Here is a 16274-nt window from a genome sequence, read left to right as displayed (position 1 = left end):
GGAGGCGGGGGGGGAGGCGGCGGCGGCGGGGGATGGCGGGCCGGAAGCACCTCCCCCCCGCGGCACACGCGCCGCGAGACAGGAAGTGACACACTGCCCACGCGCGAGGCGCGGTTCCCCATTGGAGGAGGAGGGCCCGGCCCAGGCGCCTGCGCAGTACATGAGTCAGCAACTTTGCGGGCGGCGCATGCGCGGGGGGGGCAAGGGGGACACGGCGCATGCGCAATGGCGCCTCCTGTGGTCAAGGTTTAAAATGCTCCCCAAAAAAACCCCCCACAAAGACACAAAACCACTTACTGCTCCTCAGCACCCGGCTTTTATTGAGGCGTTCTGCCCTCACGGCCTCTCCCAGGGGCCACAGTGCGCTGCCAAACTCCACTCCGAGAGTTTAAATCCATTTATCCTGAGGGGAAAGGGGAGATGGCCTCCGCGCCTGAACCCCAGTGTTGGACACCAAAGACAGGAAAATTTAAAAAAAATAAAAAAGGGGAAGGAGCCAACGCTGTCATAATAAATAAAGAAAATGGAGAGGTTTGACATTCAAATTCCGCCCATGGGACCGGATGAGGCAGCTTCCCACCAATGTCCACCCAGTTTCTAACCTTCTAAAAAAAATATGGGAAGGAGCCAACGCTGTCATAATAAATAAAGAAAATGGAGAGGTTTGACATTCAAATTCCGCCCATAGGACTGGACGAGGCAGCTTCCCACCAACATCCACCCAGTTTCTAACCTTCTTCCCAATGGAATCACCCAAAGTCTCCTCAGGCCCCGCACACCACCCCCACCAGTGTTCCCAGCAGCCAACAGCCCCTCTGTCCTCCTCTCACCGAGATTTCAGTCAGGGCTGGTGCTGAGGAAGAGGTGAGGAGTGAGAGGACACCTGTCCTTAGTATTATCTTCAATAACACAGGGGAGATGATACGATTGCAGATTTTAGGGCTTTAACGGAAGTTTGGGAGAGTTATTATTTAGTCATAACAGACTGAAGTCTCTTTTCCATCTCTCTTCCACTCCTTCTTGCTGAGAGACACGTAGGCAGCACATCGTTTTGTTGCAGTAGCAGCTTTTCCTCCCAAATATCTTCCAGCAAAAAACCAATATCCATGTTTGCATCCATCAGTCACGCAAGCTGGAATTTCTAACGGAACCCAGCAGCAAGGTGGGGGTGGTAGAACCTCAGGTACCTTCTCCAGCCTTGGCCTTCCCCTCACCTGCAGCTTTACCGCCAGGCACGGTTCAGCAGCTTCACCTGGGCCAGTCTCTTCGTGATCATGGTGGCAAAAACCAGCCCGAAGAGGACACTGCTGATCAGCACGTAGTCGTAGTCGTCCTTGAGGACATCAAACTGCTTCGAGGGGTACACCCGGGTCTGGTAGATATCCAGGCCGTAGGCAACAACCTAAAAAGACAAGATCACAAGCTGGTAACGCAGCTTCCAGCAGGAAACCGTGTCAAAAATGATTGACTTGGGTCTATAACTCTGATTAAAAGAAGAAATATTGATGGGAGGTTTCAGACCTCCCTGCCACAGGCTACGGTTTCACGCTGCTCTGCCCACAAACGCCAAGGCCCCACGTTGAATCCTCCGCCTGTACTCACCAAACAAGTAGACTCCAGGCCAGAGGGGGCCGTATAAATCCCTCTCATCCGGGATATGGTTTGATTGTAGTTGATAAACCTCTCGGCGTGGATCTGCACATCAGGGGAGTAGGGGATCAGGTTCTCTTCCCTGAAAGGCATTTAAAGAGTAATCAAAACCCAATCAAACAGCACATGGAGGACATCACCTGCATTTCCTAGTTTGATCATCACAAGCTGACCTCAACCAGCAAATTTAGCAGCTTTTCCCAGAGCAGATTCATTTTTGCTGCAGGATGAAAATCAAATATATCAGCTGGGTCAGACTACACCGCAGCAGCCTCCTGACGTTTGAAAAATAGGTGTCATTCTAAAAACTTCAGAGAGTTCCTCAGACTACTGCTGCTTAGAGTGCAGACAACAGGCTGGTTGCGCTAACAGTGAGACCTGCTTCATCCCAGACAAATTTATTCCATAGTCACAGGCTGGGAACAAAACAACCTCGCTTAATTTCATGCAAGAATTGCCCTCAATCTGTCCAGGACAAGTTGTTCTTCTTCACACCATCGTATTAGACACAAAATCCATCCCTCTTCCAAGCTGCCCAGGAACAGCAGTTATCACGCTTTCCTCACCTGCTTTGTTCCGTAGGGATCTCTGGGCGACGAGGATCCAGCAGAGCCTTTGGAAGGGAGAGGATGGCCCCGGAGGGAAGCCCAACTGTGCATTTAAAAGAAAGGCATCTTAAAATGATCACAGAATGCTATGGGGTTGGAAGGGACCTCTGGAGATCACCAGTCCAACCCCCTGCCAGAGCAGGTCACCCACAGCATGTTGCACAGGAACATCATCAGATGTATCATCAGATATGATGAAAATGGCCATTTCTGACAGCATATTCCATCACATTAACAAAAATGCTCTCCTGGTGCTTATCCCTGAACTCACTAAGAGTCCAGGGCAGCCCACAGGCAGGATTTCTGGCAGGAAATTGCACTTTTGCTTGGTTTTCAACATGCAATCTGGCTCATGCAGGTACCAAAACCACCCTCAGAACAGAGCAGCGTGTACTTACCCAGCAAGTGCCGGCTGGTGATGCCGCGCTCGGTGATGGTGGCCTCCATGGCACTGATAGCAGATGGGAAGATGTAAGATTGCTGGAGGACCTGAGGTAAAATGGGGCGGTCAAGGGAGCTGTAGGCTGTGGCGTTGTACTGCTCCGTCCCCTCGTACAGCTCCAGCACGGTGAACTCGTTCCGACGTGCCTTCGTGTTCCAGTACTGGTACTGGAAGGAGAAAGGATTTTTAGGAATACAAGGCAAGAAGAGTGTGACCAGCAGGTGGAGGGAGGTCATCTTCCCCCTCTGCTCTGCCCTGGGGAGGCCCCAGCTGGAGCACTGGGCCCAGTTCAGGGCTCCCCAGTTCCAGAAGGACAGGGAACTGCTGGAGGGGGTCCAGCAGAGGTCTACAAAGATGATGAGGGGCCTGGAGCATCTCTCTTGACAAGGAAAGGCTGAGGGACTTGGGTCTGTTCAGTCTGGACAAGAGAAGGCCTATAAATCCTTCAAGGGAGGGTGTCAGGAGGATGGGGCCAGGCTTTTTCCAGTGGTGCCCAGGGACAGGACAAGAGGGAACGGGCACAAATTTGAATATAAGAAGTTCCACCTAAATGTGAGGAGAAACTTGTTTGCTGTGAGGGTGGCAGAGCGCTGGCAGAGGCTGCCCAGAGAGGTGGGGGAGTCTCCTTCTCTGGAGACATTCAAACCCCCCCTGGACACGTTCCTGTGGGACCTGCTCTGGGTGGCCCTGCTCTGGCCGGGGGTTGGACTGGGTGATCTCCAGAGGTCCCTTCCAACCCCATAACATTCTGTGATATCACAGAGAACGGTCAAAAAGTCTTCTCCCTACAGGTTCAGCAACTGCCCCTACCTCCCAAACATAAAGAGTAAGTTCTTACCACCACCCAGTTCTCTGAGTGGACCATATGGACAGGTCCCTTCGCTTTCTTCTGTACCGAGGAGTGGATGATCCTGCCCGTGACTCCATCGATCAGGTATATTCCAATGAAAGTGCGCTCATGATGCGTATCCGTGCTCTCTGTCACCACAGCAAGCAGGTTTGGATTCAAGGACTGGAGAAAAAAGAAAAATAACAACTGAAACCCTCACTTCAGTCCCACAGGCACCTCATTTATTCACCTTTCCTCTGGGACTAGGCATATAATAAACCAAGTATCTTATTAGCACAAATCACCTGAAGAAATTGAGGAGATTTTTCCTCCATCATCAGATGTTTAACTGATTTAATTGCTGCATGAAAACATCTTATACAAGAGATCAACACCAAAATTAGCATCTTCTGCAGGGGGTTATGGACACTGATGCACATACAGAAAAAATAGCACCACAGGGCCATTCATCTCAACGTAGCACCTAGGAAGGGGGCTGAGATCTCCCCATGAGACAAGACATCAACAAAAAAGTCAATAAATAGTTCAAACGGCACCTTGTAGAGAACACTGCGGTCTCCCATCACACGGCCCTGGGAGTGCACGTGCTCATTGGACCTCTTCCCTTTCACAGTCACTATCTTTTGGACCTCGGTGGGAATGACCACCTCCCAGCTCTCCTCCGTGCTCAGGTCCTGCCAGAAAAAAAGCACAACGTAGGTTTTATTTTGTCCTCAAATGACACCATCTCTACCACTAAGACACAGGGAGCTTTCTCTGCTTTTAAATTTTAACTTTCTTGGGTGCATTTTGAGGTTTAGTTGAAGTCATGAGCTGAACTGTCTCTGTTTCAAGCAAAACTCCATAAATTCCAGAAAAGATCTACCCTTATCCAGAGCACATTTAGGAAAGTGACGTCACTTGGATTGTAATGCCTCTTCCGTACCCTTTTCAACCTGAATCCAGAGAGTTTTCCCTGCTCAGCGTCAACGAGATAAAAAAAGATAGAATGGGCTATTTCTTCTAACTGGCGAAGGACATTTTTAGTTGCTGGGAAAGCTGTAACCTGGAAAAGAAAAATTGAAACACAGGTTAAAAACCAACTTAGAAATACACACAAAAAAACCCCATAATAACACAGAAAGGTTATTTTAAATGTGTTTATCAGGATAAGGTCTGTCCTACCAGAACAACCTCATAGTTTTGTGTGAAATGTGACTCAACAGCATTTTTTTTTATCTTGCTCCAAAAGGGAGGGGAGTAATTAACCAGAACATGAAGAGAACTACCTCCAGGCAAAGCAATTTACCTTGTACTCATCATCGATCAGGAGCAGTACTTTGGCGTAGTCTTGGTCCATAATAGGCAAAAGCAAAGTCTGAAGAATCGGGCGCTTCAAAACAGGAGGAGCTACTTGACTTCTCTTCCCAAAGATGGGGTTAAAGACATACAGAAAGCTCATTTTGGTTTCCTAAAAACAAACAAGAAGATGCAAACCTTATTTTTAAGACAGACAAAAGAGCTGGTTTTCTACCCATTACCTGCTGGTGTTGACCTACCCTGGATTCAGCTATTCCATCCTCAAAATATTTGGTTTGGACACACATACTCTACCCCACATTTCTATAACAAAACCACACCGTGTTATAACGCACTGTTCAGGGCTTTAACTAAATCCTCTGAAGTCTCACATGTAATAATGTCTGCTCCTCCCTCACGTATGGGGTACACAACATCCTGCAGCCAGCTAAAGGTCAGCCATTGTAGCCTCACTAACGGAGACCACACATGCCTTATCTCACACAACCAAAGAAACTGGACGAAATTATTTCTTTTATTTCAGTGAAAGACTTCAAAATGAGCATCCTTAATTTTTTTAGGATTGTGTTTCTGCTTCTCTTCAGCTCTCGCTCTTCTCCTGTCCCCACAACCACATGATACCCAAAATGATATTCTCTTCTGCCCTTCTGAAGAGCAGATCTCCACACTAAGCACGTTCAGCAGAGGGACAGAGGAAAGGGACTCACCTTGTCCTTTACAAGCAAGGTGCATTGTGGAGGGTGTGGGAAATGGGCTGTTGTTCTTTGCACCATCAGTTTGAAGGAGGAGCCTGGTCTCACATTCCTGAGATACTGCTTCCAGAGGATGGTGCCAGAACTGCTTTCGATACCAAAAAGCTGAACAGAGAGACACAGTAAAGCCAGAGTTTAGATCAACACATCTCTTGCATTCAAGCACCGTGTCTTTCCTTGGGACAGGACAAAGACAGAATAGTCTTACTCCCTCTCTCCAAAGCCACCACAAAACATTCTGCCCATCTTCTCACAACATTCTGCCCAAAGCCTGGCTAAAAACAGGTGGGAATTCAGAGCCAAGACTCTTTGCTACAGTCTATAAACAGATTCCTACCCTGGCTTCCTCACCTTTCCCGAAGCGGTGACCATCACCATCATTTTCTGGAGGTTGAATTCATCTCTGGCCAAATTATCAATGTTAATCTCGTTTTTAATCTGGCTCCGGGGTTTCCTGGCATCATAGAACATCTTCCAAAGGTGGGCGGTCCAGGCTTGCAGCAGGATGAGCTGGGAGGACAGCCGCTTCAGAAACATCCCCAGCAAACCATCTGCAAACAGACCAACAGCAATAAGAAGAGGGAAAAAATTGGTATGTCCCACTCCATAAGTGAAATTACGGCCTCAGCCAGCAGAAGAAATGCTGCCATGCACAAACCTGTGGTAATTCTTTGCCTCTACCTCCCGCTCCAGAACAGCAGAGTTACAGTTATCGCTTCTAAGACAGACTCTGGCATTTACCAACATTTTGCCACTGCACACTGCTATAGCTCATTCCAAAATACGTCCTTATCAACTGAAAGCAAACCTTCCTGCAGGTTACATCATCTCTTTCTTTGCATTCCTTCTTTCTGACTGGCAAACTCACAGCAAGTGCCCACCTAAAGCTCATCCTATAAAGTTGCCATCTCCCTCTGCACTCATTACTCAGAGCAAGAGAAGCCCTTAAAGTAAAAAAAAATAATACTTAATTCTGCCCATAGAGGGTTTCTATTTAGCTGTCAAAATAAGCAAAACTTCAGGCTTTAACTATATTTCACCACTGAGGGAAGCAAGCAGAGAGATCGAGTTCTGCTAGGAAGCACAAGTCAGTATTAGAAAACACTGCATGCGGTCGGAGGTTACCTTGAATGGCTGCATCCAGGAGAGCAAGGAAAAAAAAAAACAAACAAAAAAAAAGCAAAAACAAAAGCTATCACAAATGAGTTTTCCAGAAAGATTCACAGGGAAACATTTAGGACATGTGGCCAAAATCCCTCCTACTGCTGCTGGCCTTTTTTTTTTTTTTTTTTTAACATAACAATGTAATATGTTCATGGGATCTGTGTTTGGCACTGGACTTCAGAATTTTAGACAGAAATGGTTTTATTTTTGCTCACTTTAATTGCCATCAGTAGAAATTTGAATCCTAACTCTCAGTGAAGGAGAAAAAGAAAAAAAGGAATACATCTATTCAGGAAGAAAAAACAAACTCACAAGGGTAATTCTGTTAAATCTATGGTTTACCTGCTTTCTTTCCAAATTCTCCCTCCAGCTCAGCCTGGGCCCCTGTCAGAGGCAGATCCACCATCTCCAAGCTCACCACTTCTGCCAGCGACTCCTCTCTGCTCCAAACAACTTTTCCTGGAAAGGAAAATGAGTAGAATATTGGAAAACCAACTTAATATGTGGGACTAGACCCTTGGAGGAAAAATCATCCCTCGGTATAAAAGCATCTTCCAGTGGACCCTTCAAATGCAAATCACTGCTCTTAATGAAATGCAAAATAACATATAATTATCTAATATCACATGATTAGCTATTTCACAAAAGAAAAATACTTTATGCAACTAAAGCCACAATTGAGAAAAACAAAAAAACCTAAAGGAACAGTAAAAGCAATCTGAAAAATACTTTATGCAACTAAAGCCACAATTGAAAAAAAAAAACAAAAAACTAAAGGAACAGTAAAAGCAATCTGATGTTTTAAAAGGGTTACAGTCATTAAGTCTATTTAAAGTAAAGAGATACACAATTTGAGTCACTGAGTTGGACTTTCATCCCTTTCTGCAGATTAAGATTTTTGCCATGAGGATCTTTTCTGGAGAAATTTTGATGAAGATCTACAACAGGACTTAAGTTCTCATCCCACAGTTTTGAAACTGGCAGAAAACCCACGAAATTTAAAGGCTCTGTCTGCAAAACGACCTGCAGAACTGTTTTATCAGAGCAGATGTCTTGTGAGGGTGAATATTTCACGGGATTTAGCTCAGGATGATTAAATTCCTTTTGCTAGTTTTAAAGGAAAGCAGTGATAAAATATTATCATTTGGGACTTAGAGGTTTTTTGCTTGTTCTACGGTGACAAGGTGTGCACTGTTAAAAATGGGGCAGGTTGGCTGTTTGTGCCAGTTACCTGGCTGCTGGAGGAACATCAGCATGTGGTCTTCTGTTTGCACCAAGGCTCGATAGCCCACGGAGTCATCCTTCTTCAGGAAAACTTGGATGTACAGCTGGGAAAAAGAGCAAGGAAAACAACGCGGTTAACGATCACATCATCTCCTTGGAGGAAACAGAACTGGTGGGTGAAACAAGAGCAAAGAGTGTGATTTTATGTAGTAGCCTGGTGTGGCCACAGAATTTTTCACCTTGTCTGAAGGGCTCTACCAATCCTGCCAAATCAGGGCAGGGAGAACATTCCAAGTCTGATAAACCACGGGACGGAGATAATCTCTCACTGCTCACCTGCTGCGGCTTGGCACCGCTCTGCTCCAGGGTAAAGGTAATTGTGGTGTCCAGCAATCTCTGTCCAGTTTCAACCAGGTAGAGATTAATGTTGTAGGTTTGATTGGAGCAGGTTAAGGATTCCTATAACAAGAGGGGGATAACAGCCAAGTTCAACAAACATGCCCCATTCTGTAGAAGGGTTTCATATTCAGCACCAACTGTGGCTTCAAGATATTGTTAGATTATATATACAGAGCTGCTGCAAAGCAGCAGTCTCCAAAAAGATGGCATAACCCCTTTTTCATTCTGCTTCCTGCACCCAAAGGAATAAAATGGACTGTCAACAACTTCTACTGGTTTTGGGAACAATTGCACTTCATACCTGCTTCTGGGAATCCTCCAGAGCACTCCCAGCATGAAGGCCATCAGAACCTCCTGGTTTCTGAAATGAGGATGAGAAGACCCCAGTGTTAAAGAGTATTAAAAAAAAATATTACATTTTTGAGTGCCTTGACAAGCCTCAGCTTGACTCCAAAAACAGGCAGGAAAGAGTTCTATTCTATTCTATTCTATTCCTGATAAAAATTAAACCTTGCAAAAGTCTGGTATCCCTGAGAGCTGAACAGCTCAGAAAAGCAGATTCCCAGGTTAGGTGCCCACAACACACAAGGCTGAAACAGGATACTACACTTCACCAAGCCAGAGGCAGCCTTAGATGGGCATCATCCAGACCTGGTTGCATTACCATTGTCTTCATATGTCTAACAAGCTAATTAAATCTTCCTCTTCCCAAAGTTACTACCCATCCCTGGGCTGTGAAGGAAAACACTCGTGGAACCCACCCCCAGTGCACACCCACAGTGTCGTGCTGGTCACATAGTACAGGCAAATTGCTCTCACCAGTTCACTCCTGCAGGTCAGGACAGCAGCCACAGTCTTCTCCCCAGTTGTCGCAAAACTCACCAGAGCTGCCTAAAAAGAAAAAAAAAACTAGCAGGAAATCATAAAACAAGCAAGAACATCTCAAAACCCCACTACAACCCCACCTCTGCAGCAAATTAAGCCACAGTGGAATTAAAAACAGATGATCTTTCACAGCCAAATTTTAAATTCCATTGTTTCACCAAGGAAAAAAAAAATTCTCTCTTATACGACTGAAAATATTTCTCATTGTTGACCTGCCACAGGCTTTTGAACCATTCTGTTCAGTGCTACTGAGCTTTTCAAGGCTCGTTTGCTTTTCAAAGCCTCTCAGCTGGCCTAACAAAAGTCCTGCTGCACTTAGACGTGCGCGTCCCTCCATCCACCTCAAAACCAGGGAACTGCCCCAGTGTGACAGCTCTTGGCAACAAAGTGTACCTACAGTCACGTCTGAAAACATTTCAGAAGTCAGTATAAATGAAATTAAATGGTTTTCAAGCCTTGCAGCAAGAGCATAATTGAAACGAGAAGCTCAGCAGCGCATTCAGAACAATTAATTACAGAGGTGTTTGTCTGTTTTAAAGAATTTTAAGGTGTAGTTGGCCCTCTTGCTGAAGTGCATTGCTCTTGGTTACCTGCTGGAAGTCCCGGAGGTGGCTGAGCAGCCCGTGTTTGTACTGCAGCAGAGAGAAGTGGCTCGGAGAGAGCTGCAAGAAGAACTGAGTCCGTGAAGCACCGGTTACACTGGGTTGAGTGGCCAATATCCTGGGCTGGAAGCCCTCAGCAAACTCCAGCTCAAGTGACTGTGACAGGAGACAAGTGTATGTGTTCGTGAGAACTTCTTTTAATACCTGCCTTTTAGCAGCAGCAAAATAAGCTTCACGAAGGGGTTCCCCATGTCAAGATAAACAAAGCAGAAGCGAGGCTTAAGCTCCCATTGGAGCAAAGCTCTGAAGACATCAATCCAGAAGGAATGATTAGACAAACACAAAGTTTTCTCTCTCTTACCTCAAATTATGGAACATGCCCCAACTCAAACATTCTGTATTTTACTGACAGGAGAACCCCTGTGCTCCCAGGCTCAGTCAGGCACCAAACTCACTGGACAATGAATTACATACAATGCTCTTCCAGCATTTCTCACCTGCAGCGGGATCTGCTTCATCTCCTGCTCCTTCTCCAAGGAGCAAACGTAGAGTGAGTGTGTGTCCATGTCCACACACACCAGCACTGCCTCCCCCACCACGCCACACGCGCCGCTCAAGCTCCTCAGCCACGGGGCTGCCACCCTCGTCTGCCAAGCGAGACAAAGGGATGAAGTTGTCAACAGAACAAAAACTTCAAAGAACCAAGACATAACCAAGAATTTAAGTCAGAATAATCTCCCCCAATGACCTTGGGAGAAACTATCTATCAGCCTGAGATTTCCAGGATGATGTGGACCAACAACTGCGAGTCTAATTCAGTTTTGCTTTCAGGGCATCCAGCAGTGGTATCAATTTATTGGCCTGTAGGCAATGCCACAGTGAAAGGGAAGATTCTTGTGGGAGAAACTATCTATCAGCCTGAGATTTCCAGGATGATGTGGACCAACAACTGCGAGTCTAATTCAGTTTTCTTTCAGGGCATCCAGCAGTGGTATCAATTTCTTGGCCTGTAGGCAAGGCCACAGTGAAAGGAAAGATTCACTGTGCTACAACAACAATTAATTACTCTGCACAACACACCACAGCCCATCTAGTCTGAAGTACAATTGTTAATATCAAATTCAGTATTTTGGATCCGTAATCAAGCTCTACCTGTTTCGTAATTTCTCCATCTTCTACGCTGTAGGTTAAAATGTTCAAGTGGCTCTGGGGAACAATTCCAAGCACGTGGATCACTCCAGTCCCATGGGAATACAACAACTGGTACTGAGTATTCTCACTGCAAGAGAAGCAGCGACCATGAAGCATCATCTTCTCACTTTCCAGATGTTTTCAAAAGCATAATGCGAGTACAGCATCCTTTCCCCTCCAAGGCAACAGGCTCCCTCTCTAGCAGAGGTTTACATTTCTACTTTAAAATATTTTCTTGCCTTTCTGGTAAGTGTTCCACCCATTTCTGGTGCCCGTTGGAAAGGTAGTGAAGAGAGATGGCTGCCTTCTTCAGGACTGCCACGTATTTGACCGCGTCCTGTAGCCCCACCAAACTAGCCACCTGGAAACTGAGCACAGGATAGTGATAATAAGTTAGAAAAAACATTTTCTGCTAGGAAAAACGCCCATGCTGTTTGAAAACCTTATTTAAACACCTAACGTTAGTGTTGAAATATAATTTATAGCCCCCTTTATCTATCTTCACTGATCTCAACAGAGAGCAGTAGGCTGGAACCAAACACCCCAAACCAGATGCAGGTTGAACACGTGAACCACAACATAAATACACAACTTAAACATAATATAAAATAAATCTAAAACCCAATGTACAATTTAAAGAGAAAATCCATCTATGAAAAACATTTATATCTCTCCCTTTTACTGGTGCATTAAGACATAGAAACAGCGTTAGATTTAACTGCAAGGTTCAGGCATTTCTAAGGAATTTGGCCAAATGTTATTCCAGAAGCTTTACATCTAACTAATTTTTCCCTATAATGCAAGGTCAAACAAGGTCAACAACCCCTTTCTTCCTTCCTACACCAGGACTACAAAGGGAAAGAGACAGTACAAACACAAAAGCCTACCTGCCAGTGTCTAGTGACATCTCCCAGTTCAACCCCCCGATGTTGGTCTCCCAGGACCGCAGAATACGTCCAGCATTGGATACAGTGATGGCATCTGCCCAGGAAATGAAGAAAGGAAGATGACTATAGAACTTGTAGCTCACCACAGATCAACAAGGCAATGAGTTCTGGGAAGTTCAACTTGTGTTCTAAGACGTGGTTGAGATCCCACACACAAGGAGAACTGCTGGCCCCAGCACATCATCTGTGTGTTCTCCTTACCCTGCCCGTGGATCAGCATGGCATCTATCGCTCCTTCGGGGGTTCCCTTGTCTACATGGCGCCACACTGAAGGAAACAGAATCACGTGAGAACAAGATTTGTTCCCCCAAAGGCATTCATTTGTTATTAATTTTAAACCTAAGCTCTTCACAGCAATAAGCTTACACAGAGAACACTCTGCCTGCTTTAAGCAAGGGCTTTTGAACTGCTGGCCGAATCCTCTCAGTCTGACAAGGCAGTATCACCAGCATTCATTTACCAGCATAAAAACAGAGCACAACTCGATTGACACGCCAGCCCCGGCACAACAGGCCTATTCCCCACAGCAAAACACCGCTTCACTCACGGATTTCCCCACTCCTGGAGTTCAGGGCGGCCACCACATTCTTCTCGGTGGCTACTATGAGCTTCTTGGAACCCTGCGAAGCCTCCAAGGAGGCGAACTTGAGCTTCCCCACGTACTGCTGCCTCCTAGGAAAGCAAAGGCGGGCTGGGGTGAGGCGGGACAAGGGGGCGGGAGGGGGAAGGCCCGACGGGCGGCTGCCGGAGAAAGCAGCACGGCGGGCCCGGGGGCTGCTCGTAGGAGGAGGACCGTGGCGCGGCGGGGACCCCTCGGCTTTCCCCCAGCGCTCACCAGTCGAACTTGCCCACTTGGTCCTCGTAGACAGCAGCCGCCGCGGGCAGGAGCAGCAGCAGCGCCCACAACCCCGCCGCCATGGTCGGCCGGCCGCTGAGGGGGGGGATAGGGGTCCTTAACGCCGCGGGGCCGCCCGCGCCGCCGCCTGCGCGGAAAACCCGCCTGAACGGCCTCGGGTGGAGACAGGCGCGGCGCGGGGCAGCCCGCCGGCCTTCCCAGCAGCCCGCGCGGCGGCCGGCGGGGGGCCTCGAAGCACGGCGGCGCCATGCCGAAGTCCAAGCGGGACCGCAAGGGTGAGCCCAGCGCCCCGAGCCCTGTCTCCCTCCCCTTCCCTTCCCCCGGCGCCCATCCCCGCCTTAACGCCGCCTCTCCTCTCCGCTCCCCGCAGTTTCCCTGACGCGGACGCCCAGGAAGGGGTTGGAGGCCAAGCAGGCGCTGATCACTGAGGTGAGTGCGGCCCGGCCCGGGCAGGCCCCGCGGCGGTCCCCGTTCCCCCCTCTAACCGCTGTCCTTCCAGCTGCGGCGATGCGTGGACACCTACAAGTACATCTTCGTCTTCTCCGTCGCCAACATGAGGAACAACAAGCTGAAGGACGTGAGGAACGCCTGGAAGCACAGCAGGTGAGGCGGTGGGGGCTGGCGTGGCAGAGGGTTGAGTGCCCCCCGAAGCAGAGAGTCGCCATCTCCTCTTCCTCCTTCTCCTCTTCCTCCTCAGGATCTTCTTTGGGAAGAACAAAGTCATGATGGTGGCACTGGGACGGGAGCCGAGCAGCGAGTACAAGGAGAATCTGCACAAGGTAGGGGAATGTGTGTCCTTAATCTTCATGGAATAAAACCTTGAGGGACAATAGAGCTTCCTCACATCACTTTTCCACTGTTTTTTTAAACTGGATCCATGAAAGGGTTCTCAGCCATTGGAATGGGCTGCCCAGGGAGGTGGTTGAGGCCCCATCCCTGGAGGTGTTCAAAAGACGGGTTGATGTAGTGCTGGGAGATAGGGTTTAGTGATGGTCATGCTTCTTGTTTGTTGTGTGGGTGTTTATTTTTGTCAAAGTGAGGTTGAGGGTTGGACAAGATGATCTTTAAGGTCCCTTCGAACCTAGAAGATTCTGTGATTCTGTGACACAAAAGCTCTGAACCCCAGGAGGTGCATCCCAAGTCCCACCCATGGCTTCTTTCTTTCAGGTCAGCAAACACCTGCGAGGTGAAGTCGGTCTCCTCTTCACCAACCGCACCAGAGAGGAGGTGGATGAGTAAGTAGGCGTCTGTCACCGCCGTGGTGGGTCTCTTCTCCCAGGGAACGGGTGATGGGACAAGAGGAAACGGCCTCAAGTTGTGCTGGGGAGGTTCAGATTGGAGATTGGGAAAAAGTCTCTTCACTGAAAGGGTTTGTCCAGCATTTGGAAGAGGCTGCCCAGGGCAGTGGTGGAGTCACCATCCCTGGAGGTATTTAAAAGATGAGTAGAGCTGGTGCTGAGGGACACGGGTCAGTGGAGACTTGGCAGGGCTGGGCTAACGGTTGGACTCAATCTTAAGGGTCTCTCCCAACCCTAACGATTCTATGAAATGTTGAGCAGCCTTTTTTTTTTGTGGAATCATAGAATTGTCTAGGTTGGAAGGGACCTGCACTGGCAGCCCAGAAAGCCAACCCCATCCTGGGCTGCATCAAGAGAAGTGTGGCCAGCAGGTCATGGGAGGTGATTGTACCCCTTTACTCTGCACTCATGACACCCCACCTGGAGCTCTGTGTCCAGCTCTGGAGTCCTCAACATGGGAAGGATGGGGATCTGGGGGAACGGGTCCAGCGCAGGGCCATGAAGATGATGAGAGGGCTGGAGCCCCTCTGCTGTGAGGACAGGCTGAGAGAGCTGGGGTTGTTCAGCCTGGAGAAGAGAAGGCTCCGGGGAGACCTTAGAGCCCCTTCCAGTATCTGAAGGGGCTACAGGAGAGCTGGGGAGGGACTCTTTGTCAGGGAGTGCAGCGACAGGACAAGGGGGAACGGTTTTAAATTGGAAGAGGGGAGATTTGGATGAGATCTCAGGCAGAACTTCTTTGGTGTGAGGGTGGTGAGAGCCTGGCCCAGGTTGCCCAGAGAAGCTGTGGCTGCCCCATCCCTGGAGGGGTTCAAGGCCAGGTTGGAGGGGGCTTGGAGCAACCTGGTGTGGTGGGAGGTGTCCCTGCCCAGGGCAGGGGGTTGGAACTGGATGATCTTTAAGGTCCCTTCCAACCCAAACCATTCTATGATTCTATGACTTTGAAGACCATCCAGTCCAACCATCAACTTTCCACTCAACCACTCCACTTGCTGACGTTTCCCTTCAAGCAGTGATGCTCAGGAGGTGTTTCCCCACAGAAGTCAGGGCAGGCTGTGCCGTAATCCCCGTCTCAGCCAAGGGATGTTCCCTCCGCAGCCAAAGCCCTCCTTGTTCCCCTCGCAGGTGGTTCTCCAAATTCAAAGAGGTGGACTTTGCCCGCGCAGGGAACAAGGCGACCTACGGGGTGAGCCTGGACACGGGGCCCTTGGAGCAGTTCCCCCACTCCATGGAGCCTCAGTTACGGCAGCTGGGATTGCCAACGGCGTTAAAGAAAGGTACGTGAAGCGGCCAAGAAGGTAACCTTCAATCTTCATCTGTGCAGACAAGAGTCTTTAAGGAGAACATTAAATAATCAAGTAGAACTTAGTTTTGGAGACCTGATGGACAACTTGTTCAGTTAGTGTTAGAACTCATTATATTCTTGCACCATTCTCTCAAACTGATGTCAAAAGATGAGTGAAACAACCAGCTTTCTACAAAATACCGTCTTTTTTCAGTCAAAACAACTCAGCCTGGCCTGGTGCGTTGGCGTCCTGTTCAGATACCAGATGTGGGGATCTTTTAGACTTGATCTCACCCAGCTTCTTTGGGCCGTACCCATATTTCCGTGGCAAGGCATAAGCTCCCACGGGCGGTGTTTGGGAGAGCTGTACCTCTGCACCCTGCCTTTTGGGGGGTTTATCCCATATTTGTGAGCCTGTTCTGTTCCCGCAGGAGTGGTGACACTACTCTCAGATTACGAAGTCTGCAAAGAAGGGGATGTTCTCACCCCAGAACAAGCCCGTGTCCTGGTGAGTAGTGGTGTCACACACAAGCCCCTATTTCATGGAACCACAGAATTGTTGGAGTTGGAAGGGACCTTCTAGAGATCATCCAGTCCAACTCCCTGCCAAAGCAGGGCTGCCCAGAGCACATCACTCAGGAGCGTCCAGGCGGGGCTTGAAGATCTCCAGAGAAGGGGACTCCACACCCTCCCTGGGCAGCCTCTGCCAGGGCTCTGCCACCCTCACCCCAAACAAGTTCTTCCTCAGATTTGAGTGGAACTTCCCATGGTCCAGCTTGTGCCCATTATCCCTCGTCCTGTCACTGGGAACCACTGGAAAGAGTC

At 48.4% G+C, this 16274-nt stretch overlaps 2 protein-coding genes across 4 annotated transcripts in view; one reads left to right on the top strand and one right to left on the bottom strand.

The window, feature by feature from the left end:
• Positions 1 to 297: 297 nt before the first annotated feature.
• On the bottom strand, positions 298 to 12949 carry EMC1 (ER membrane protein complex subunit 1). 3 transcript variants are annotated; one of them, XR_001413177.1, is made up of 25 exons: positions 12849 to 12949; positions 12561 to 12685; positions 12215 to 12280; positions 11954 to 12047; positions 11306 to 11434; positions 11028 to 11154; positions 10373 to 10522; positions 9864 to 10031; positions 9208 to 9279; positions 8690 to 8749; positions 8326 to 8448; positions 7997 to 8093; positions 7108 to 7224; positions 6727 to 6735; positions 5953 to 6152; positions 5557 to 5706; positions 4839 to 5000; positions 4476 to 4595; positions 4087 to 4224; positions 3539 to 3712; positions 2657 to 2867; positions 2217 to 2301; positions 1603 to 1732; positions 734 to 1402; positions 298 to 602 (listed from the first exon to the last, which is right to left on the bottom strand). XR_001413177.1 is itself a non-coding variant. In XM_014952092.1 (24 exons), the coding sequence occupies exons 1-24, from the start codon at positions 12929 to 12931 to the stop codon at positions 1223 to 1225; spliced, it is 2970 nt and encodes a 989-aa protein (XP_014807578.1). In that variant the 5' UTR covers positions 12932 to 12949; the 3' UTR covers positions 614 to 1222. The 3 variants fall into 3 exon arrangements, 2 of the variants coding, with proteins under 2 accessions (XP_014807578.1, XP_014807580.1); XM_014952092.1 differs by lacking the exon at positions 298 to 602 and having other exon boundaries at positions 614 to 1402; XM_014952094.1 differs by lacking the exons at positions 298 to 602; positions 6727 to 6735 and having other exon boundaries at positions 614 to 1402.
• A 119-nt stretch (positions 12950 to 13068) lies between these two features.
• Positions 13069 to 16274, top strand: part of MRTO4 (MRT4 homolog, ribosome maturation factor) — an 8516-nt gene continuing 5310 nt past the window's right edge. Inside the window, exons 1-7 of the mRNA XM_014952078.1 lie at positions 13069 to 13144; positions 13240 to 13298; positions 13369 to 13472; positions 13567 to 13648; positions 14037 to 14104; positions 15290 to 15441; positions 15881 to 15957. Of these exons, the coding sequence (XP_014807564.1) occupies positions 13117 to 13144; positions 13240 to 13298; positions 13369 to 13472; positions 13567 to 13648; positions 14037 to 14104; positions 15290 to 15441; positions 15881 to 15957 (570 nt within the window). The 5' untranslated portion in view covers positions 13069 to 13116. The remainder of the gene's footprint in view (positions 13145 to 13239; positions 13299 to 13368; positions 13473 to 13566; positions 13649 to 14036; positions 14105 to 15289; positions 15442 to 15880; positions 15958 to 16274) is intronic.

This window comes from Calidris pugnax, unplaced genomic scaffold (assembly GCF_001431845.1).
Source record: "Calidris pugnax isolate Ruff unplaced genomic scaffold, ASM143184v1 scaffold161, whole genome shotgun sequence".
Lineage (NCBI taxonomy): Eukaryota > Metazoa > Chordata > Aves > Charadriiformes > Scolopacidae > Calidris > Calidris pugnax.
This window is presented reverse-complemented; position numbering and strand designations above follow the sequence as displayed.